Raw genomic sequence first — 26321 nt, 5'->3', positions numbered from 1 at the left:
ATGGTGTTGTCTTACCATACAAACTATTCATACCAGGGCTAAAGACCAGGGCCTCTACGCGAGCGAGCTAACGAATCGAGCGATATGGGTCCTGCTTTTTGGAGGGTGATGTCGCATAGCTTATAACGAAAAGCAGTTGGCGTGATACAGATATTCTTCTTATGGCCTGAGTTAGTCAAAAAAGTTGAAATTTCGGTTTCATTACATTTTTAGAAGTTATTTAAAATTCAAAATTCTATACAATAGGAAAGATGTGACACAAACCTTCTCATCTTCGAATTATGCTGTTTACGTGGCCATTAAAAATTCAAGTGCAACTGTCAATAATGTCACCAGAACCGTGTCTACCGGGGCTAAAGAGCAGGGCCCCTACGCGAGCGAGCCAACGAATCGAGCGAAAGGGGTCCTGCTCTTAGGAGGGTGAGTGAAGCCAGGTCTTAAGCATATCTCGCACAGAGAGTATATACATGAGAACACCACGCCAAATAAAGAGACCACATGACAATTAAATAATGTATGCTTTAGAGTAAAAAAGTTTCTTGTGCTTTGCATGAAGAGCTGACACAAGCAGGTATGTCACACATTTGTCACAAATCATAAAATATTTATGGTGATGAAACAATCAATGCCAGGAAGACGTGTACAATGTACACTGTGCTTTCTTTGTGTTTGAGTTTATTTACATCGACAATTAGCTTCTATTTATACTTATCAACATATACAGCATCTATCCAAATCCATAAACATTTGCATGCACGCGTTTGTGATAATACTTTCTCCCGCTGGGTGGCGTGCCTACCCTCACACGTAATAGGGAGACTGAATCTGATGACAGTTTACATAACTCAGGTTAGTATTTGGGGGTTATTTTTTGTAGTCTGTTGTTTTGATTCCTGAGATAATGAGACCTCCTTTTTCTTCACTTCCCATAGGGCTACATGCATTCCTGACACTTATTGTAACTGTTTAGTCTCCCCTATACTTAGTAAGTATATCAAAAAATATCTAGACGATAGGAATTCCTCCAATGCTTGTAAAAGCCCATTCTCATCCCATGCCACTAGCATGCATTCTTGTAAAAGGCAAATTAAGCCTTTGATATAGAACTGTAGTAGTGTACTGGAAGATGTCATACTTTTTATCTTGTATTGTGCAATATTTTCTATCATATATATGTTCATATATATGTTATGTATCTAATTTCATGTATAACATTTAAAGATTTTTTTAAGTGACCTTACGGTAGATGTCATACTTTGTACATTGTATTGCGCGATATTTTTTAATCATATATTCATTCATATATATAATTTCATGTATAAAATATTACGATTTTTTAAGTGGCCTTACGGTAGATGCACTACTCTGTACCTTGTATTGTGCAATATTTTTTTATCATATAGTATATTCATTCATATGATATATAATTTCATGTATAAAATTTAACAATTTTTTTTAAGCGGCCTTACAGTAGATGTTATACTTTGTACCTTGTTTTGTGCCATGTGTTTTTATCATATATTCATATATATATAAAATTTCATATATGACATTTAACGATTTTATAAGTGGCTTTACCTGAGCGATGGAATGGAATAGCCCAACAATCCCATCATGCATCAGCATCAAGATGGCAGACGACGGAGAAAAAAATATTTGGTTGAGAAAAATACGTCAAATGACGAATTCTGACAGGTTTGAACTATGTTTTGTTTCATAGATAGATTATTGATATTAATATGAAGTCATATAATTTTGGCTTGGTACATATATTGCCGCTGTAGAAGGTATTTTGTTTGTGTTTGTGCGCAGTGGGGAGGGGGGCGATCATGTAACAAAGAATATGACATTACCATATATGTTGTTATAACCACCATTAACATTTAATAAACTTCCAGGTTACATAAATCCGTCACTTTGAAAAAAGTTGGTTTGACAGATTTCTAGTGTAACACCCCCATGTATATATGCACAGTTTAGATATGCAGGAGTGCATAATTTTCTACTGGGGGATGTTAAGTTGGAGATCTGTTTGGATATATCTTTTCAGGGTTGCGGAATTATGTACCCTGGTGGAATCTATGTTTAACTCAGTAGATCTTATATACAAGAAGCAAGTACATGACATCTTTAAATGTAATAGGTTAATTTTGTTGAGAAAAATAGAATTGAAGTTTAGATTTTGTTTCACTGAGGATTAATATCTTGATAACAGCGTTTAATCCGTTTATATGATTTTATATTTCCATTTCTGTAGGATTTATTTGTTCCGAGAATTTTACTTTCACCTGACTCAAGTAGCCCTAAATAAGCCCTTTCGTACATATAGAATACAACACGGGGTATTCCGTATCACCCGAGGTACCAGCCCGACCGCGGGTACGGCCGTCGGGTGATTTGACCCGCGGGAGGGCTGGGACCGAGGGTGATGTGGAATGCAACGTGTTGTATTTCATTTATGTCATACCTTTTTCATACCCACCCGAGAAAACACACATTTCAATGCGAAAATGAGGGAGTTGAGAAGTTGAGGGAGTTTTGTGTCCTCGAACACAAAACTGCAACAACATTGATTCTAATCTCCGAATCCGATATTCGAATTTCCTACGGCGGCGCAACCCGCGCGCTCGAAATGCATTCAAAATATTCTATGGAAGCCTGTGTGATAACACTCCCGAACCCTATGTGATCCGTATAGTTATCACACGTAATACCCGTATCAGGCCCAGGCATAACATAAATTCGAGTACGCATGTGCAGTGTCAAAGGTGAAGGCCCCTATATTGTAAATCTTCACCTTTGACACTGCATATGCGTACTCAAATCTACGAAAAGGCTTATTCAAGTCATTGTGAATGTATTATGTACTTCCATGTCTAACCTTTATTGATATGATTGTATTCATTACTAAATGCGATCACTGTATGTTATGTTTCTGTAGGACTGACTTCTGTCAGTAAGTTCGAACACCAACCATACACAATATCAGGAACTTCTAGTTTCTGAAGAGAATGAAGTAGCCTTGAGTCTGTTAGGATGGACATACCCGAGAGTTTGGTGTGTTCCCACTGTAACACACGTGTGTACAGACAGTGGTTACTGGACCATGTGCAACAGGAACTCCTGGCTGAGACCACCTGCAGCCCTTGCTCAAACCTTGTGCAGACACTGACAGACTTACTGTGCGCCCTGCACCTGTACGGACACCTGAAAACACCTGTTGTCAGTATCACCTGTTCCAGGAGCTGCTTCAAGGCTGGCAGTGTGGAGAAGTTTGTGGAACATCTTCAGGTGAGATGTGTAGAGGACATGTGTTCAAGTGGGGATGTCGCACCTGCACAGGATACAGCTGCACCTGCAGAGGATACAGCTGCACCTGCATCACATGAGCACAATAGCTTCACCTACAGAGTCAGCTATCAGCCAAACAGTGTTGGAGAAGAGAAGGGGGAGGGGGGCAGGTGTGATGAGGCTGCTGGTACCAGTTCACAGGGACAGAAGATGGGGGACTGGGACAGACAACAGTTTCAGCAGATGATGAGCACGTTGTTGACAGACACGTCGGGAAACGGACGCCAGAAAACCAGCTCCGAGCAGGACACGTGTGGACACAGCAAAGTGACGATAGACATGGTTTCTGTATGCGACGAAGATAAAGATCAAACTTCCATGGGCCTAATTATGGAATGTGAAGGAATCAAAGAAGAACATTACCCAAGTCAAAGTGTGGAAGCCAACAATACAGCACCTCAAGAGCTAGAAGATTTTTCAGGTGTTAAAAATGTGAAACGTCTGAAGAAAAAAGTAAAGGATGATTGGGGCAAAGATGAAGACTTAGAAGCCAAAAACAAAAAATTAAGACTAAGAAAATAAAGACGCAGCGGCCCCAAGATTACTCCAACCAAGAAAGGGAAGACTTGGAGTCCCACATGTTAGACTTAGAGAGCCATGGTGAAGTGGAGTTAGGACAGCAAGGAACACACAAATGCAGGTATGCTTTGGCACTTAAGCCAGTTACATCATCTTCAATGTGATAATCTATCTTTAAAGGCTTCATTTCATTGCAATGTATTGATGGCATTTACATAAAGTGCATTCATAATGTACGTTTAAAAAACAACAACCACATACATGTAGGTTGTCCATACATGTACTTTTCTTTATATTTTCAATAAGCACAAAGTTCTGCTGTATCTATAATATATGATATGATGATTATTTTTACAGGTACTGTGACTTCACAAGTCGCTGGCAGAAGGACTTGATCCTGCACGAAAAACATCACTCAGGTACAAATTTATCCTTTGTTGTACAGTAAGTAAGTACATGTAAATGTGTGTGCATGCACACACAGACGTACACACACACACATACATACACTTACACACAAACACACCCACACACCCACACTCATACACATACAGACACGCATGCACACACATACATACACACACACTCAGACATACACACATACACATGCACACACATTCACACACACATACACGCACACACACACACACATACACATACACACACACACATACAGAAACACATGCACACACATATATACACATACAGACACACACACACACACATATACACACACACACATACACTGTACACATACACACACACACATTCAGACACACGCATATACATTCACACACACATACACACACGCACACACACACATACACACGCACACACACACATACACACACATCCACACAAATACATACACACGCATACACACATACATACACACACACATACACACAGTGTGTCACACACACACACATCTACAACTGGAAATACTGCGTGCACAGATTTAAAGGTTGAACTGATCTTGTGTTAACCCTATCCAGACTGGGCTTTTTTGGTATATCTTGGACTGGGGGGGGGGGCTGATTCGGCCCCCCCCTCATAATTTCCGAACGGTATGATGTATCATCACCAAATTTGCAGGGAGTGATATTCACGTCAAGTTTTATAATTCCTGTAATTTTGGTGACGTTATGACGTATTTTGACGTAATTATGACGTCATCGATGTGATTTTATTGGCTAAATAGGGAATTCCCGTAATATCTAAAGGTATTAAACAAAACGGTTTGTATTATTTATTTTAAGGTATGCAAGGCATACAACGTCAATGGTAAGTACGTTGACGTCAAAATGACGCCATAGAGTGACGTCATGTGTTGTTAGCGATCCCTTGGGATCCGCCATTTTGGATCGGCCATTTTGAAATTTTTAAAAATCCTTTTTTTCCACTTATGACCCCAAAGGACACTGAAAATAGACTAGAAACGTTAATCTTAATGTTTCTGATAAAGAAAATGTCAGGTATTGACCATTTTAAAGGCAAAAAAGCCTGCTGATACCTGAAATAGTGATATAGTCCGCCATCTTGGATTTTGACTGATTACGTCATCAAATTAGCATAAATTATGAATATTAAATCAGGAAAGTTACATCAAATTACATATAATGTTATATATGTAGGAAAACTAGTGTAGTTGTGCAAGAAAACCTGAGAAATATCATTGTTTTCAAAAAATTAATGATTTTTGCATAAAATGCCTGTCAGAAACCCGTTGCCATGGCAACATGAAAAATGATATACTTTAACCAATAGTATAAAATTGTTCCAAACAAAATTTTAGGAAAAGTCACCAAGTTTGGTAGTCGTAGCATACATCGTTTGGCAGTAATACGATGTCAAAGTTGCCGCGGGCACTTTTAGCCCCCCCCCCCAGTCTGGATAGGGTTAATAAACGATTTGCTTTTCAAAATCATTTCTTTGTTGTGCAAATTCTGACAAAGTCAACATTACATGCACTGGGCTAGCAACCTAACAGAGGCAGATGAAAACTGAAAAACTGGAACTTTCGCACATACATTTGTAACTGCTTTGTCCTCAAACTAATTTTGCCCAGGCCCTTATGATTTTGACCAAGCTTTTGCCAAGTGATGTACATGTACAATAACATGTATTGAGAAAACTCATTATAATTCTGCAGAGGAGCAAATATAGTTCCCATAACCCAGAAGTCACATAATTGGCAACAAATTGTCCACTTAGCCACAGTAAAAGCTGTCATGGAACCTTTTGTATTATTAACCTTCTCCCTGCTGCCTAACACCATAACCAATAGAGCATTTGTAGCCAAACGGCTACTTCAGTGTGCTAAAGGTTAAAATAAGTGTGTTTACAAGAGTGACTGATAGCCTGCTTGTTTCCTTTCTGTAGGAAACTATGTCTCGTGTGAGATATGCAGAAAAGATGTCCCCAAATCCTCCTACAAGAGTCACCACCAAAGACACCTTAGAACCGTCACCTGCCCCACATGCTCCAGGTCCTTTCCCAGCAAAGTCGCTCTAAAAATACACACCGATTTCATTCACAAACACAAAGTCCTGACGTGTTCGTACTGTGACAAAACGTTCCGGTCGTACGGTGGTTACATGGTACACAGGCATGTCCACGTTTCAAAGGAGCATCCATGTAAAGACTGCAACATGACATTTTCAAATAAAGGTCAACTCTATACCCACAGAAGCAAATCCCACCTACCTCAAAGACTAAAAGAGTGTGAGGTGTGTGGTAAACTCTTTGATTCATCAGGGCTAGAAGATCACATGAAGACTCACATGGGTGAGGAGGCTAAGGTGTACAGGTGTACCCAGTGTCCCGCGTCTTTCAAGTGGTCAAGGACCTTAAGAAGGCACCAGAGTACCCACGAGGGTTTAAAGACGTGCAATATATGTAATAAGGATTATCATGGCCCCAGACAGCTGAAGAGACACATGGCAGTAGCACATAAAGAAGAATTCTGAAGATTTTCTAGAAGGAAAAGGTTGTGTCTTTGATATGATGGCAGTGACAAGATACAAGCATTTAGCTTATAAAATCTAGAATGCATGTACAGTAAGCTGTGTAAATAACAGTATTTCTGAATTCTTCCTTTGTTAACGGTAACTCAATTTTAGCTACTTTAACTGTCACTAGTCAACTGCTAAAATTTCATCATCGCAGATATTTGATTACTGACATTTCAGACAGTGATGTTTGTTCCCACTGTTGAAGTTGAATGCAGTGAACTATTCCCCCTTTCCCCCCAACCGCTTAGATTATTATTATTGCAATATTAAATGGATTTACAGTATTACACTTTTCAGTATGTATGGTTGTCTCTTCTGGGTTGAGTCAGATAACATTTGCTCCTCTCCAGACTACAGAAATAGTGGTACATGACTAATCTTAAAGTCTTAAATAACTTGTACATGTACACACATTGCCAGAAACTTTGTTAAAATTGTGTGTGACAGTATCAGTCAGTTCAGCATCATTTAGACATCTGGGCTCGAAATTAATTTTTGGAAGCTAGCGGCTGACCTAAAAATCTAGGTGCACATAAATGATATTGGGTGCACAACATGAAATAAAGTACAATGTGAGCAAAACATATCTACAAAATTTAATGCTAGAGACACTTCTCTCTTTTAAAAGGAACTTCAATCAGTAATTCTATAGCTAAGGCTGCACCAAGTAATTTTTATGGATGACGTCCTTTGGAGACCCTAGATCTAATGCGAGAGCGCGGAAAAAAACAAGAAGGGCCGAAAAAAACAAGATGCCTACATTTGAAATATAATAGTCGACGACGCATGTTAGGACACAAATTGAATGAGAGAACACAGTGTAACAACTAACAATTCTTTTATTCATCAGGAAAACAGCAACAATTTGAATAAATCAGTTGAAGTTGAACAGCAGTTGTTGTCCTGTCCTGTTTCTTTCCATATCCCATTGATTTTGCAGGCCTGTAGAAACATAGTATATTAAAAAGGAACTCTTTGGTCATAGTTACAGGCAGCGGAATTTCTTGTTTTTTTTTCCTGGGAACAGACCAAAATCAATGCGCGCGCGGACGTCATCCATAAAAATTACTTGGTGTAGCTTAACTTCAAAACATCGAACAAAGTACTGCACAGGTCAACTACAACATGGGGCATATCGCTTCCACTGATACTTATATTTCAAGAATATTTTTGTACTAGTATATATATAACAGTACCTTTACCATATAGTCTTCAAAAATATCTAGGTTCGCAGCTTCAATTTTGGGTGCACAAAAGTGAACATGGACCCATTATTTCGAGCCCTGGACATGTATAATCCCCCCAGTGATGAAAGAAGTTTGGTGGTGTATATAAATGTATGAATTTGTTTATTAACACCCACCATTTTGCCTTGGTAGATCCCTCTGCAAACCATTGTCCAGGTGCCCCGTCGTTTGTTGATCTGGCCATCCTTGACGGTTATACGAAGGTTAAAGCAGCTGCAAGGAGGACTCCTTCTTTAAGGAAACGGTGCTATCTCTGTCCAAGAGAAGCAGACCGTAAGACCAATAAATGTTGCTCTATCTGTGACAACAAGGTCTGCAAACTTCACTCTACTAAAAGAGTTTGTTGTGACACATGTGTCTAGAAAATATTGAGACATGAACTGTTTTAGAAAGAAGTTTATCTTTATAGTATTCCACATTTTGATTTTGGTAGTTAAGTGATTATGTGACAGAAAACTGTCAAACAGGACAATACGTTTTATGCTAGTATCTTGGATTTTGCACTTAAATTTGTAATTTTGGATAAATACTTGACAAATAGAAAGATATAAACGAAGAGGATAATCTTACTCACCTCTACTGGATGCCTTTTCTCATGCAGATTCCACAGATGACACTCACACTGTGGCATGTAAGTAATTTGAACAGTACGTGGTATTAGCAACTGTATAAACATATATTGATACGACGTTTTGGCCATTTTAATTTGCACATGGTAGAGTCTAAACACAGTGTACTCAAACACGGAGAACGTTTTCAAAAGTAATGCTAGCAGGTCGAAAGGTTCCATTATGCAAAGTACATTTCTTCACTCAGAGGTTGACACTGTAATCACAAAGCAATGGGGACGGTTCAAACCATCCGACAAGTTCCGCTTTAACAGCGGCATACTGACTGTTTTAGAGGAAGGTGACTATTACATCTACAGCCAGGTAAGACATATTTCGATGAAATATATGTTTATCCGTAATTGTAGACTGTTTCACTGATATTTGTTTTGTCTGAGACCTACAGAAACGAAGGGGGGAAGGAAACATATGAAAGCTAACAATTTAACGCACATTATTTTTCTTTCTACTGTATTATGTAATCTTCAATTAAAGTTAAATAAATGATGAATCTACTATTGCTAGTCAAAAGTAATATCCATATTCAGAAAATTTTCATACCTACGATCATTACATATCCATAATCCATCTCCTCAAAAACAAAACAAAAGTTCCTTTTGATCTGTACAGGTTTATTATTGGTACAACAGAAAATCGGCATCAATCAGCCATTCTGTAATGGTGGCTGATAAGGACAACCTATACCGCTTCTTGACATGCTGGAAGAATATGGGGGATGTGAACCCTTGGAGAACCTGCTACACCGCAGGTGTCATTCACCTGTTCAGTAACAACAGTGTGTACCTGCACATGCCGTGTGACGGATGTATTATCAAACTGCACCATGACGCGACGTTTTTTGGAGTCATGAAACTCTCCAACGTCAGAGGCCAACACACAAGTCTCGACATCAATGTGCATGATAAAGTTGAAGACGTCCCGCCTACAGTTGCTCACGACCACCGTGTTCAAGCTCCCAAGTCCAATTTTGAGAAACTGATGAGAAACAACTTCCTCACCATTCTAAATGAGCTGCCGAATGGACACAAGTATCGCATTAGTAGTAGAGGCAAAATAGTGTTGAGGTAAAGATAACTACTGGCAAACTTTTTAGTTTTTACGAATTGTTAGAAACGTATCTTTTTATCCATCTATTATAATTGTACTCGTATTCCATCAACGTTTTCAAGTATGCTGCTTTTTACAGATTACCCAGTGAAGTAACGACGAGCTGTATTATATAACAGTAATCATAGGTGTATTGTGCATTATCAATGTACTTGTTCCGTTTTTGAGGAGAGCTACACATTGAGCACGTAAAAGATCACACTTAATGACCTATCGAAATAGGTTGGGGTCTTTCCCGTATGAGTGGATTGTATAAATCTATCTGGATCTGCAGCTTGTACTTTTCAGTACAAACCTGGTGTGTTACGCCATGAGGTGGCTTACCGGTAATGCAATACAAACATACAAACAAAATACAAACAAAACACGGCAAAGTTACAGAGACTTCAGCACTGTTACCTGTATTTTCACTAAGACGGTTGCAATCAAATCTAGGCTTATGTACTAAACTATCCACTATAGTTCCGTAGATGAAATCTGATGGTTATGAAAGACAAACGAACTTACAGACAACCTTCTTTCAAAGGACTAGCTTTGTGTAAAAAAAAGTGTTCCATTATAGTGACAACAAGAAAAATAAGTTGACAGAGACCACCGTCATCATCAAGAGGGTCGCCAGCCATCTGCAATACAAAATACAGGCCTTAGAAAGATTACACAATGTCATGTACATACATGCAGTAGAAACACGTTAATGCTTCCTCTATCACTAAAGACCCATCTCACTGGACCTGGGGCACACTGGCGTCGTCACTGCGTCCTAAACCGGATTTGTGTTACCCTTGACTTTATAATGGGAATATCATTGAAAATGTACAAGTGTAACCAAAAAGACAACAAAACACACAGCTTAAAAAGATACCTTTTTGTGTCGAAGAAATTCGTTAAGTCCTTTGTCAATTCGATCGGTCGCAGTGACGCCGCCAGCGTGCCGCGGGTCCAGTGAAACGGAGGGGGGTGCGGGGCTTGGGAAATTACAGTTCTACTGACAGATGTTGGCAGCAATCAGGTTAAACGTAGCATATTTGAAGTGCCGACATTAAGAAATTTATTCCATAGTACTGTATCTGTTGAAATAAACTAGCGTCTACTCCTTAACAGTTACATGCTACCTACTAGCTAAACGTGTTATAATCACGGTTCAGTGCAATTGTCTATACAGTCAACGAAATCATGCATGCCAGATGGCTTTACAGGGATATGAATTGTTGGGTTGTTAATTGTGTATGACGTTCTCCTTGCATTACTTGCAGCAGCTCAACGTTTTGTCCGAAACAGTGGAGTAATTTTCAGTAGGGAATATACATTATCATATAGCTATATGACGTCGGCCAATCAGAAGGCTATATTTTTCCAGTAACCCAGGTAATCAAAATCCCATATACGGACAACTTATTGGTCTAATTGTTTTGGTGTCATACTCATGTTCGGTTCCTATAACCACCTTATAACTTCACCGTCTTGGTTGTTCATTAGATGGTTATTTGTACCGAACATAGGTTGCTATTGGAACCGAACATGCCTTATCGCACCGTTTAAAAACCTAAAGGAGGGTCAATAACCCTATTATGGCCATCTCCGAGATCTTTGAATATTGTCGTAAAGAGTCAATGGTTTTAATGGTCGATGTGTTTTGTACCGTGTATATCGTATTTAATTGTTTAATCACGTGAGCGTGAACAATGTTTTAATGTAAATGTTACAACACCAATTCAGTATGTAGACTGCTACCGTTGTGCATTATTTTTAACTTGCGAAATAAACCATTCTTATAATCCTAAAAGAAAATTAGAAAATAAAAGAAATACAAAAAAATGAAAAATTTAAAATTAAAAAAAAAAAAAAAGAAAAAAAAAAAAATTCAAAATCTAAAAAACTTTGAAATTCTAAATTTTAATTTCTTTAAAAGAGAAACAGTATTCTATACCCGTACTTATTGATGACTGCTTGTCTGTTCCCGGCACTGTTCTGCAGTATGTCTGGGTACGCGTCAGTAGACGAGCAGGTTCCCGGGTTGTGTCCACCGGAGGACTCCCAGGGGCTCTGTGTGGCCTGCCCGGACGGACTACAGTACGTCACCATCATCATCCCCTCGTCCTCATGGTTCAGGATGTGGCAGTGGAGCACGTATGGACCTGTGTAACTGGAGGAAGTTTTTTTTTAAAGCATGCTGCAGTATAACACAAAGATTCTGACGTCACAAAGGTCAAAGGTCGTGAGAAATTGCCCAATATAGCATGGTTCAGGATGTGGCAGTGAAGCACGTATTGACCTGTGTAACTGGAGGAAGTTTTTTTTGTAAAGCATGCTGCAGTATAACACCAAGATTCTGACGTCACAAAGGTCAAAGGTCGTGAGAAATTGCCCAATATAACATGGTTCAGGATGTGGCAGTGAAGCACGTATGGACCTGTGTAGCTGGAGGAAGTTTTTTGTAAAGCATACTGCAGTATAACACCAGGATTCTGACGTCACAAGGGTCAAAGGTCGTAAGACATTGACCAATATAACATGGTTCAGGATGTGGCAGTGAAGCACGTATGCCGGTATGGACCTGTGTAGCTGGAGGAAGTTTTTCTTTTTGTAAAGCATACTGGGGTGTCCCTGTGGTGTAGTGGTCTGCGCTTCTGTCTCTCAGCACATCTGGTTCAAATTACTTGGACCAGAATGACTGGGGTTCAAGACCCAGGTAGCACACCTCTGGACAAGAGGTGCATTGAGTCATACCAAAGACTTTATAGAATAGACTTTATCTGAAACAGTATGGAAGTTAAACACACTTCACTGCCAGTGGACTGCCCCCTGCTACAGTGATTGCACCACAGTGTGGCCCAGGGCTATGAAAAGGAGATGGGCACCACCCTATACATCAATAATGGTGTGGAAGGATTTTAACTCTTTACCTTGATATTGCAGTATAACCAAAAGATTTTGACGCCAAAAGGCCAAACGTCGTGCGACATTGTGCAATACGACATTGTGTTTCAAATGTTGTGAAAATCCTAATCTATGGTGGACTAATGCAAAACAAGTAAGAACTTGACTTCGTGGTTTATTTAACATACTGCAGTACACTTGACAAATATTAGTTTAGCTACCCTTTGAAATCCTGCCGATGATACTGAAAACAAAATTCTATAACCCCATTGAACACTTTTGTGATTTCTATACATGATAAGTTTAAACAAAACTTTCACAATGTATAGCGACGTCCATGGCACACACACACACCATCGTTGTGATGTGAGAACTCACTGAATTTGGTCGGAATTTGCCCGGAATTTTGTAGGCTTTCGAAACTAACAGTGTTAGTAAATGTCACTAGCAAAAAGATTTTACCATGTTCTTTTTTTCTCGATTTTTTGGCCCTAATATTGCTTTTGTTGCCTTTAAATTTTATATTTTTCACATACATACGTACAGCCATAGGGATAGTGTACGACAAAGACAGTTTCTGGGAGGATATCAGATTTCCTTCCGGAAAAGTACCGAGGTAAAGGGTTCCTTTGTCATCACTCGGTGTCCAGCGCCGAAGGTGCCTTCATTGCTAATCTACCAGTGACGAGGTTTTATTATATCTGGGCTTCCAGCAATGAGGCGACTTATCAATGGAAACCGAGAAATTAGAGTCTCTCATTTCTCGGTTCCCACTGATTAGTCGCATCATTGCTCGAGAGTACCTACGGGGGTGAAAAACCTTTCTTCCTGCCTCTATCCTCAGAAAATTGATTAATGATATAGGATAAAATCAATTTCAAAACTTACTCGGTTGCCCTGAAACGGACTTTGACACTGGCCAATGGGGGAATCAGGAGGACATCTCGGAACTCTCCAATTCTCGCGTAGCCCGCGAGATTTCGGTCGTTGGTGTCATGGCCGAGGTAGGTCGTATCCACGGTTATGGGGCCAGCATTGATGGCGGTCGCGTCGAAATCTTTGTGCTGTTGGTCGCACATATTGCCCTGGGCAATGTGCAATTGGCAGTCATTGTTTTGGAAGAACAAAATATCTTTCAATACACAAATAAGGCCATGTCCATTTGATTATATGGATGACATCCTATGAGAACCTCGAATCTGATTTTAGCGCGTGAATAGAAAAAAAGTTTTTAAAAAAGTTGCCATCATTCTGATATCTACGTGGTGAGGAATGTTGAACAAATGACTTAACACACAGATAATGGTATACGGAATTGTGGATTCTTCGTTTTTTGACTTTCACGTATCTGGTCCTCTTCTTTGAGTTTGTCATTCAAGACATTAGTGTCTGTTTTTCGTGATATATTTTTGCAATTTATACGGCATGTATTTGCCCATTTTTTGGCTGATTTCTCCGATTTACAGTATGGTAGAACCTTCTAATTTCTGTGAAAATTGACGAAAATTGATGCACGCGGGCATGTCATCCATGTGATCAAATCAACATGGCCTTACTAAATTAAATTCCGCTGTTAAAAGAAAGACACTAAATATTAACAAATGATGATGCGTTTTCAGGAGACAAATTTAGTGCTGTGTCTTTTTCTGAGCCAGTTAGAAACAACAAAGAACTAAGGCAGATATTCAAACAATGTAACCGAAATACTTTTGACGTCATGAAAGCTAGAGAAATATTCCGGTAATTTCTCAGACAGGTATCAGGGAGAGAAGTCTTTCTCATTATAATATTTCCGCATTTGTAAATGAGACGTTATATGTCGTGCTTCTTGACGTAATTTCAAAGGTATTTGGATATGTTGCATATACAAAATTAGCTAGCTAACATGTTCCTGAACGTTGCAAAGATATAGCAAGGGTTAGGTATAGATCTTCTGTTATGTTACTAGCTATCTAGTTATTTATAAACAGATCGTCCGTCTGGATGAAAAGAAGATGATGATGATTTATTTTTTTTGTGTTCATTTTACAGGGTTGGCGCGCTCATAAACTAGTGCACAAAAAGTAACCAAAGAAACAATATATGTACAACAGAGCTTCAAATTCAAGTCGAATTTGCGGTAATACGTACGTTTAAGTCATAATAAGCGAATGCACCATCACCACCATCTCCGGCATCTTGAACAGTGGTGGGTCCGTTGTACGTGTTGTAGGAGATGACCTGGAAATGGGTCACGTGCATGTGCAGAGGGTGTCCATCTGCTTGTTCTGTGTTGGAAAAAATCCACTCCTGACAGTGGATATTCATCTCAATGAAAAATGGAGATATAGTTTTGGGTGTGTCTGTCTGTCTGTCTGTTTGCCTGTGTGTTTGTCTGTTTGTGTTTACGGACTACTCTAGTCAGCATAAATCAAGAACCTCTTTATGGATTATGATGATATTTGGTATGTCGGCGGGTGTTGTCCAGCCGAACATCAAGGTCGATTTTGGGCCCCCTGGTATATGACCTTGGCACTGAAGCAGAACTTCCGAATCGGTTTTTGTATCTTTTTACCCGGACGTGCTGTGGTCTTTTTTTTTTCGGTGACAGATAGCTTTTGATGTAATAAAGAAGTGGTGTAGGTTTGAGCCCCCTAGCAGCTTGCTCTGGAACGGCAAGCGCGTTATTGCATTTACATCAGGGCCCACCAATAGGGTCCACCAACATTCTTTCCCCAGGGACGGGAGGCGGTACCGACTTCCGATAACGTTTGACCCAGTGATGATGCCACACGTGCGTTGACAAAGGATTACACAGACCCGCAGAGTACAATCAAACTCGTCTAGTCGGACATGCTCTCCTCATCCAGGCAAAGCCTCTACACTACTGGGCACAGTACGCATGCGCGGACTGTCACACTTGTGGGGAGGGGTTAAGGGGGTTTACTACAATGTTTCAACTACATGTATAACATTGCCATACCTGGATAGTATCCACGTCGAAATTGTAGCGGTAGTAGGTAGCGTTTGTAAACTTCTCACGGTTGATGTACGAAGTAGGCCCGAGCTCCACCACATACCTCCCGCCGATGGCAGAGTCTGGTACGGTTTGCAGGTCTCTCAGATAGAACGGTTTTGCTGGTGTCGTCGTTGGAAAGTTCATGGACACTGCAGAACCTTCAAACCGAACAGGACGACATTGTGAGAAGAGTAAAAGTGGCAATCTACGCATGGGCACTGATGTACCAGGACGGGCTGCGATACGGATTTCAAATAACCTTTGACGCATTACACAGGTGAATAAAACACCCGTGTCTAGAGCAATTGGGTCAGAAAGTTGAGGAAGAAACAATCTGCAATTTTTTGAGTTGGGGAAAAATTTAATTCTCCATAATGAAGTGCTACATTTTTCTTCTTCTTGGAGATAGGCTTTGACGTGATCTTTCTTTCATCCCATTCCTTTGAAGTCAAATCGGTATACGAAGGTTCTCTAATATGCCGGCAAGGGAGTTGTGTAGCCAAGGGAGTTGTGTAGCCGAGGGACGACCGCCGTTATCTACAGCCTGCTCCCTTTCGGGCCCAGCAAAGGGAAATTGAAAATCACTTAAGGGCTATCAACATGGCCTTGTGAACTGCGGCGTCCCGTGGACCTCAATAAACCGCACGCACCTCCCTAACGGTCACCGGGATCACAATCGGTTACAAAAAATCAAAACATTTCAACTTACCACAGAAAGCAAGGATTGTTTTGTCGGCCTGGCTATAGGTCAAGAAAAGTTACTTTGTTACGAGATACACGTACTGCCGTCTCTTGCCAAGGAGACGACGATGGTAGTGGTTATTTGTCCACTACAAGATCTTGTTGCAGACCATGAGAGCCGTCGTCAAAGGAGAGCTTGTTTTGTGTAGTTCTTGGGACAAGCGATCTAGCTGGCCATGGCAAATCGATTTGTTTTCAATTCGGATAATTTCGCATAGGAGCTGAAGATGATGTTGCATACTAAGGCAGCCTAAGACGCGCGTGTTTGTTTTCTAAAGTGATCGTCTAAAGCCGCGACCTTGCATGCCGCTCCCCCCCCCCCCTCCCAATTTCTGTCCGGCTGCCTTCAACAGATTAAATGCCCACATTGATTGAAGAGATAGTTTTAAACTAGCCTCCGTTTCTGACCCCGACTGGTGTGTTATTCCGTTTTCACGGTTTCAGCTGTAAACTCCCGTAACAAACCAGGCGTGTGCCGGGCCCATTCTGTCAATTGTTCCTCGCATACGTGTGAATTACCCTTGCGCGAACATGTGAATTACCCTTGCGCGAACATGTGAATAGCTTCTCTGAATAGCTGTCATAATCACCTTCCCTTTGCTGGGCCCGAAAGGGAACAGGCTGTAGATAACGGCGGTCGTCCCTCGGCTACACATCCCCCTTGGCTACACAACTCCCTTGCCGTCATATTAGAGAACATTGCCCCCCCCCCCCCGATATATACGCCGCCGTTATAGGAAGCCTGCGAAGGAGGCTACTCTGATCCAGGAAAACACCAAAACATTGCCTGAAATCATAGCAAACTCCCTCAGCTGGTAAAATTATATTTACAATGTTTCACTACTGAAAGGAAAGTCAGATCAGTCACCTGTTACTTCTATGGTGGCGATGACTCCTTCATAGATGTCAGTGTTTCCGATAGACGGTTTGTGGGCGCTATCATCCCCGGAGCGTATCTTGTGAAAGAAAGAATGAATGAATGAACTTTATCGCTCGACAATTGTACATAGCACAATGTATGGCAACATTGACAAGGCAATCAATACAATCAGTACTAAACTAGTATATTCTATTCTATTAATATAACTACAAGAATATGAACGTAAATTGCGTACTAATACAGTATACGTTAAACGGTTCTGTCTGCTACAATACATTCTCTCTTTTGTAAAGCGCTACATATGTATCGGCCTAAGTACTTAGATAAGGTGCTGGGGCATGACATACGTAGATTAAAAATGTCTGTGTTTGACGTTGGCAAGGGTTTACAGGATTTAAATGATGCACACAAAATGCCAAGGATAAACACGTTGGAGTTACGCAGCATTGTGTTTTACAATCAATAGACCTTTGAGTATATATATGTTTATGTCTAGTATACACCCACAAAAACAAGAACTTTGAAAAAAAGGTTCCAAGAACAATTCACACACACATGCAGGCTACTTACGTACCAGTACAAAGAAAGAAAAAAATCAGAAGGTCCTTTGCATCATTTAGATTTTTAAGTCGTCTCTATGCATTTCAAAGTGGCGGATTTATGCAACCCGGCGGATTAATGTTAATGAAGGTTACCTCGTAGGTTCCTGCTGTTGAACACCTCACGGCGGCGTCACATCTTCCTCCGGTCGGGATGAAGATGAAGTCCTGGGAATAGGGCGTGTCCACATAGACACCGTCATAGGCCAGTATGGTGATCTCACAACCTTAATTAAAAGGTAACATTAAAGAGATGAAGCTAATGAATTATATCAACAGCATACACATAACTATGTTCATCAGTCTTTATCACATCTGCCAATGAAGTTATGCCTGTCAATCTGCTTGTTTGTCTGTGCGTGTCTTTCTGTGTATGAGTGTTTGTATGTATGTATGTATGTGTGTGCGTGTGTGTGTGTGTGTGTGTGTGTGTGTGTGTGTGTGTGTGTGTGTGCGTGTGTGTGTGTGTGTGTGTATGTGTCTGGGTGTGTCTGGGTGTGTTTTGTGTGTATATGTGTGTTTCGATACATTACGAATGCCTAGATGGGTTGTCTCGATATTTGGTAAATGTGTAGGTCTTAATAAGATCTCGAAATATTTTTGGTTTGAAATCTTAATTTCGGCTCCTTTAGCAGATAAGTTTGATTGCCCACTGATATACTATATAGGCTACAAAATCTTCAGCAAGTTGAAGTTGGTAGCCTCTGGGCGCTTAACTCCAACAATGGGGTGTTGCCCAGTACCCGATCAAATTGCACACTGATATACTTTATAGGCTACAAAATCTTCAGCAAGTTGAAGTTGGTAGCCTCTGGGCGCTTTACCTCAACAAAGGGGTGCTGCCCAGTACCCGGTCAAGATCAAGATCAAGATCTGCGCACCTGTAATGGTAAGAAGAAGCATGCCGGAGAGACCGGCGTTCACCATACGGAACCGTCTGATTTCGCCTGGCTGCATAGTAATCACCGGGCGTACCTGACCTGCACAAAGCAATGGAAAGAAGAAGGGGAAGATAATGAAAGGCATAACACAAGAAGAATTGTATTGCAATAGAAACGTACACGGTTCAATGTATGGTAACAATTATTAGATTAGCGGTGATATTGACCGTTATAAAAGTGATCTGTTTTAGTGTGTACTTAACAAGTAGGCCAGTGGCATCCTTGACACCAGTAACATCCTACAATGAAAAGATGATTTTTGTCTCATATAGCTAAACATATTATGCATAAGCGGCGATTTGGACTGAAGATGAGTCCCTCATTTGCCTGGCATTTACGGTTTCCTGTACTAAAAAGAGGATGCTTTTTTTTTCTTCCTTACGGCTCAGAATATTATACAGAAGCGACAATATCGATATTGATTTTGAATTGTTTCAGTGGTCTATTATGACGTTTTCTTTTGATAACAGGGTATTGGAAGATGATTACCTCATTTAAGCTCAGACATATTTTTAGAACGTTACATATCTATTTATGTGACAAATTCAGTACATTTGATAATCATGATTGATGGTCTTCAAGAACGCCTGAAGACTTTTTCTCCAAAATTTCTCCCAGAGACGGTCATGGTCATGTTTTTGTATATGATATTATAAAATGTTTAAAAAGTACAAAAACTAAAAATGATATGTGATACTGACTTACCGTTAACCATGTAGGCTGACACCCCAGTCTGTTGATCAGTCAGATAAGATAAAAGTGTCAATCCCGCAGACGTTGTGACAGTGTTGTCAACTCTTCAGATAATAAAAAAACAAGTTATTTTCATCATCATAAGCTTCTTTTTGATCTCAATACGAAAGTGACTCCAGCAACTAGATCATCTTTGTCAGGACGACGTCAAGACAAACCAGTGTTAAGTATTTGTGCTACATATACTTCAGGTTTGCTATGTTAGTTTAAACGATTACGGGGTCTTTTTATAAATATGAATTTGTATTGATTTTGATTTGAGTTAAACGTGAAAATATAAAGAGAACGCTAGGGACCCCCCCCCCCCAGAAAAAAACACCATTCCCAATTAAACCATATGGCGACCCTGTGACGTCACAATTCAAAATGGCGGCCACCACACATGCCAACGGATCCAACAAAGGTTTTGCTACGCAAACCTGTTAATATGATAATAAGTCAATAAGCTCTTGTTGTTTAGGTACAGGAGCTAACGTTGTCTTGTGGAGCGGCAGGGCAGGTTTACAAATGTCAGACAGTAATACACGCAGATCGCCTTACCTGCTGAGGGTTGGAATGTATACTCTTATTCAGGCCACAGCAAACGTTGACAGTCTAAGGTGTTTCCTTGCATATGAATACCTAGTGTAGTCATGATGGTATAATAACAAGCTGTTTTCTGCATTTGTTCTAGCAAGGAGATTATATGAATAATGGGAGGGGGGTTCTAGTTAATTGGGTTGTATACACAAGGTGTTTCATCGCATATGAAAAGCCATTGTAGTTGCTTCAGATGATGACACAACAAGTTCATGTCTGCATTTGTTTTAGTTAGTCAATTGAGATGTATACACATCTACAAGGACATTTTTACTGCTGAATCAAGGAGGTTTTATATCATATATGAATGAATGCACGACTAAAAGACCTGCTGGTCATGATATCATATTTCGTCGCCTCAATTCTTGTTTAACAAGAATTATTATCTCAAAATTTAAAAATATAGGAATCTTGATTTTGAATAGCCCTATCTCATTAATTTTCGAGTCTGCGGAGGATGTCATCCATAAAATGTACTTGCTGTGGCCTTAGCATCTAGCCTGTTGCTGTTACTAGTCGTGCTGTTGGAAAGTTAACCACCTGTCGTTTGCTCAGAGTATCAAGAAAGTCAGAAAGCAAGCAATCTAGACGACAAGTGAAACGAACCTCCATTAACCCTAGAACTTTAGACAGTGATCAAATTAGACATATTTAGTCTTCATCTGGTGGTTCAGTTGTTATCTCCATGAAAAGTGGAGATAAAGTTTGGGTGTGTCTGTCTCTCTGTCTGTTTGTTTGTGTTTCCACACTACTGTAGTCAGCATAACTCAAGAACCTCTTGATAGATAACGATGATATTTAATATGTGGGCAGGTGTTGTGAAGCCGATGTTTAAGGTCGATTTTGGGCCCCGTGGTATGTGACCTTGGTACTGCAGCAAAACTTCCGTTTTTGACCTGGACGTGCTATGGTCTTGAGTTTTAGGTGGCTGATAGCTTGTGATGTGACAAAATAGTAATATAGGTTTTGGCCCCCTAGCAGCTTGCTCCGGAACAGCAGGGGCGTTATTGTGAAAATCTTCTAAGTAGAATAACGCAATAAAGGAACGACAGATTTCTATGATATTCAGTATGTAGGTAGCTTAGACAGAGATGTACACAATGGTGTTCAAATTATGCTAATTGGGTCTCAATTTGCGTAATTAATGAGGAAAAAATATATTGGAAGTGTTTTCCATTATAAGATTAAAATGCATGTAACATATGCTCTACTTACGTAAACGGATCTCCGATGTCAGTCTGTACGCTCGCGAATGTCTCGTCCTCCCCGTTGTAGTCTATGAATTTTCCCAGAAGCATGGGGACCTCCTTGTCACAGTTGTGAGGGCAGGAGATGGCGTCTAGTTCAGCAGACATGGAGCTCACTTCGTCTTCTACTATCAACAACCCCGCCAGACCACTGGCGACCTGAAGGCAATCATCGAAATGTTTAACAGCTTATTATCACCATGAAAATAAAAGGTTTAGATTTATCCGTCAATGTGTGTGTCTGTCTGTGTTACCGCATTTTGTAGACCGCATAACTCAAGAATTGTTACGATATTTGATATGTGGGTAGCTTTTGAGAAGACAAAGTGTCGTTTTGTTTCTTACATATAGAAGATATTAATAAAAAAATAATTCAGATTCCCCCCCCCCCATTCCTAGTTACAGGACCTCTGTCTATATTTCCTGTTCAAAATATATATTCATATTTCCTAGAAAGGTAAAGCAGGCATCCTCAATTGAGGTGAAGCATGATGCTTTTTCACGTAGCTAGTGGTAATGCAATGCGCGGCTTCGCCACGGTTTGCGTTTTTGGCCTAGAACACCGGGTCGGCCCTAGTCTTCTCTTCAAGTGTGTTGGGTTCTTTTACATGCAGAGGTTTGACGCTTCAGGCTTATGCCCAAAGCTCCCGCATACACGGGACCGCCGGCTTTACGTCACCATCCAAAATTACACCGAAAACGTGTACATGTACCTGGAAAAACGTGGACCCATGGTGATGCGCGTGGTACCAGAATGTACCGGCCTGTTGATTTCCATTCAGCTGGAAGTTATAGTCGTACGTCTCTCCTGGGCCAACCTGGGGATTACCAGGGTAAAATCTATGACATGATGATAAAAGATCAATGATCAATCAAGACACCTAGATGAACAGTGAGGTTTGTCTTTCAGTGTATTACTTGTTCGAACTATCAGAAATTGTTGGATTTTAAAATATTCCTATTCAACCCTGCTAATGGGTTACTTTAAACGTAATGTCATTATTCCCACCCCTTTCGGTGTATGTGAGCTGTACCCATCTCTGTTTCTATAGTCCTTGGGCCACAAAGGGGCACCATAACAAGGTGTTAGTCTACTGTAGGTGGTGAATGTTCCCTTACTATGTAAAAGCCGTTTAACCATGGTACACACAAAGTCATCACTCAATCGTGGGTCAGTCCCTATTATTTTTACATTCTTTAGCTGTAACTCAGAGTCTTAGGTGTATAACTGATCTCTCCCCCCTCTCTCTTTCTCTCTCCTCTCTGACGATCTCTCTCTGTATCTCTCCCTTTCTCTCTCTCTCTCTCCCTCTCTCTCTCTCCTCTCTATTCAACTTTCTCTCTGTTTCTCTTTCCTTCTCTTCTCTTTCTCCCTCTCTTCTCTTTCTCCCTCTTTCTTCCTCTCCCCCTCTCCCCTCTCTTTCGGTTGACCCTTGGTGAGAGAGTCTATTCGATGTGAAATGGGGAAAGTACACTTAAGCTTCAACACACAACGACATGCCACTTACCTCCAGAAGCACGTAGTCCTGTGGCTCCTGAGGCGAGATGTGTAGTCCGTGTGTGTGCAGGTTTGTGGTGTTCGGATCATGAAACTGATTATGTACACCCTCAGGCTGGGGTCCAAGATTGTTAACCTTTAAATACGAAATAATCAGATTATAACACATTACCATGATAACAAATCTATTTATCTATTTAGGCCATGTTGATTTGATTATATAGACGACATATGCGAGCGCATAAATTTTCTTCCGATTCCAAAAAAAAACAAATAAATAAAGTTTTCCACTATAATGTAAATCATACAAAGCAGTTGCAAAATGGTAAAATGTATGGCGTAAGTTGTAAAAAGATATTAATTGGAAAACGAAATTTATGTAGAAGAATACAAACATCAATGCCAAAGTCAAAGAACAGAAAAGAAGAATCTATATTTCTGTATATCATACTCTTATGTTCAGTCGTTTGTTCAACCTTCCTGACCAAGTAGATTTCATAATGAAGGCATTTTTTTTGGTCAAACTTTTTTAACTTATTCGCTCGCATCAGTTTCGGGGCTCGGAAGGATTTCATCCATATAGTCAAATCAACAGGGCCTCATCAAGATCTACCATATTTGTGACAGGATTGACATAAAAGGTGACTATCATCGTTCAATGATGTCAACCCGGACCAGATTGTAAGGTTTTAACCACTCACACCAGGGAGGACCCCTACCTTTTTCGATAAGTCGACGTGTGATGGGTTCCTTAACGTGTTTAAGGTGTGGCTCTCCTCAAACAAGGAAGCTCCATTTAACGTTCTATACGTGAGAGTTCCCTAACCGAAGCTAGTTACTAATTTTTACCGAAGTGAAGTGAAGAAAGTCGTGTTAAGTGCCTTTTCCAAGGGCACAACGACAATACGGGACAAATCAGGGGACCCAAATACCCTGCCACTGCGCCACCGCGATGCTACATAATGCTATGGTCATATTTCAAAACCGCACCGGGCAAGCAGTTTGCAGAAACGAAAAGTATGATATGAACGACAACAAAACACACAGACATCAAAATATGAGCATAATTTGTGTATATTTCTGGACTCTATTTTCCCCTTTACGCGAAATAAAACGCACGTGAACTTAACTGCATTCCCAGTATTCAGATTAATAACATATTACATTCACCAGTAATGTAATAGGATATGCGTTTTTATTACGATAATAGCCATAGGGTATCGTTAGTTTTCGTAGCAATTACAGGTTTGCGTAGCAAAACCTTTGTTGGATCCGTTGGCGTATGGTGGCCGCCATCTTGAATTGTGACGTCACAGGGTCACCATACCATTCTATTGGGGTCGCCAGCGTTCTCTCTATTTTTAACAAATAGGCACACAACTATCACACATTCAACTGAGATAGAAATAAAAGTTCAATACCAATTCATATTTATAAAAAAAAACGTAATCGCATAACCCCAAACCGCATAACCAATATAAATTTGGTGCCAGACGGCTGCTTTCCGCTTAGGTCACAATTGGGAAAAAGAGGTTCCAAAGGGTTGTTAACGGGGTGTTTTTTTTACACTTCCGGGCGTGACCCTTATGCATGCTAGGGTCACATTTCCTAACCGGGACCCGGCCGGGCTGTTTGCGGAAACGAAAAATCAAGGTGTATGTTAATAAATTTGCACAAGCTATGCTCTTAGATAATTTAGGGAATACGTTTTGTGTTTTTGTTGTCTTTTATATCATACTTTACGTTCCCAAAGACTGCCCGACCGGGCCCAGGATTTAAAATGTGACCCTAGCATTACTTGGCCCCATTGGAAACCATGCAACTGCAGGGCATTATTTTCGGCCCGGCCCGGACCCGGAATATTTTAACCCGACCTTTAAATCAACGCGGTGCCCGGTAACAGATAGACGCCGTGACGCCGTGAGATAATTGTGGGAGCCCCGGTACCGGACAGTCCACCGGGACAAATTTGTGGCTTCGGGCCCGGGCCGGGACTAAACTGATCCCTACGGGAACCGGTGCAAAAATGACACGAGCGTTAGAAGGTTGAAGGTAAAACTCTCAGAATAAAGACTGACTCACCAATTTCAGGTTCAAGTTGTCTCCAGCCTTTAGACGGAATGTTGGACCGGGGAAACCTCCGTTGTACGTTCTCCGCTGCGTCGTCAGCCATTCGATAGTGACGTCACTGATGTCAACGGTCAAGGTCTGAATCAGGACCCCATTTGATGACGCAACCTCAGCCGTTTTAACGTACGCGTCACCACCTGGTATGCAAATATATATTAAGTTATTATAACACTTGCTTTTATATTTCTGAAATACTGTTTCTGTTAGTCGCAGTGAAAGGTTCAAAACCGGCTAACGTGTTTACTATGACGTCACGAGACCGGCGGCAGGAACCAAGAACGTTAACTGAAACCATGATTTGTAGATAGTTTGGTATTTTTTTCGTAAAAGTAAAGGGTTTCTTAATAATAATACTATTATTACACAGGTTATCGTTAAGTGCGGTATGCCTAATGTCTTACACAAGTGCTGAGTTTATATACCTGAATTTACCCTTGAAATTCAGTTTGCATTATCAGCATATATACTAAGAATAAGATTGAAACTTCATCTTTGTTGGTACAAACCATTCTGAAGTAAAATTGAACTGTAATTTTCATCACAATAAGTTGGATTAATCCATATTTTGCGTTGGAAATGACATTTCAATTTTGCTTCAGAAAGAATTTTTGGACAATTGTTTTTTCGTTGATTTTTGATCAAGCTAAGTTTAAGTATACATGCTGTTAATGAAAAGAGACGGTGTAGAACTTACCCGTAAACTGGCACGGGTTAGCGTTGTTACATGTTTGGGCAGTCGTCAGTGGTAAAACACACAGCAACACAAGTACTGAGGCCGCGGTCCACATGGTGAAATCTGCAGTAGGAATATCAAAGGGTTATTAAAGACGGTTTAGATGAGAAAAAAAACAACTTTGGGGGTTAAGTAGTTCTTCTCTATTAACATAATTTATCATTTCTCTTCATGCATCTAGTAGTGCAATCGTTGCAGCTCGCCACTAAACACGAGTACATAAATCAACTAACTTAATGACGGAAAATAACGCAAAGTACCTTACGCAAAAAGAACAGTTACTCAAGCAACTGGGTTAGATTTATCCAGTTGCTTGAATGACTGTCTTTTGGCGTATCTTGTTACCTAGATGTCTAACCTTCATCAAGGTACAAAGTACCTTAGCTCAGAAAATACAATTTACACTGACCACGTGCTAGAAAGAAACTAAGACCAAAGCTTATAATGCTAATGCAATGCAATATATATTTCTAAACAC

General features: G+C 40.3%; 1 protein-coding gene and 1 long non-coding RNA gene across 2 annotated transcripts; one reads left to right on the top strand and one right to left on the bottom strand.

The window, feature by feature from the left end:
- The first annotated feature begins 2981 nt into the window (after positions 1-2981).
- Positions 2982-11066, top strand: LOC136421190 (uncharacterized). Its single transcript, XR_010753391.1, has 4 exons — positions 2982-3991; positions 4228-4289; positions 8264-9063; positions 9370-11066. It is a non-coding gene; the product is annotated as an uncharacterized lncRNA (long non-coding RNA).
- LOC136421182 (multicopper oxidase mco-like) lies at positions 10249-25903 on the bottom strand. Its single transcript, XM_066408350.1, has 14 exons — positions 25805-25903; positions 25063-25247; positions 22991-23116; positions 22196-22300; positions 21451-21641; positions 19609-19700; positions 18844-18942; positions 18059-18189; positions 17352-17439; positions 15707-15900; positions 14875-15033; positions 13633-13829; positions 11801-12010; positions 10249-10490 (listed from the first exon to the last, which is right to left on the bottom strand). The coding sequence occupies exons 1-14, from the start codon at positions 25896-25898 to the stop codon at positions 10424-10426; spliced, it is 1938 nt and encodes a 645-aa protein (XP_066264447.1). The 5' UTR covers positions 25899-25903; the 3' UTR covers positions 10249-10423.
- Positions 25904-26321: the final 418 nt, after the last annotated feature.

This window comes from Branchiostoma lanceolatum, chromosome 15 (assembly GCF_035083965.1).
Source record: "Branchiostoma lanceolatum isolate klBraLanc5 chromosome 15, klBraLanc5.hap2, whole genome shotgun sequence".
NCBI classification, from domain to species: domain Eukaryota; kingdom Metazoa; phylum Chordata; class Leptocardii; order Amphioxiformes; family Branchiostomatidae; genus Branchiostoma; species Branchiostoma lanceolatum.
Note: the sequence above shows the minus strand (reverse complement) of the source record. Positions and strands in the feature narration are given on the sequence as shown.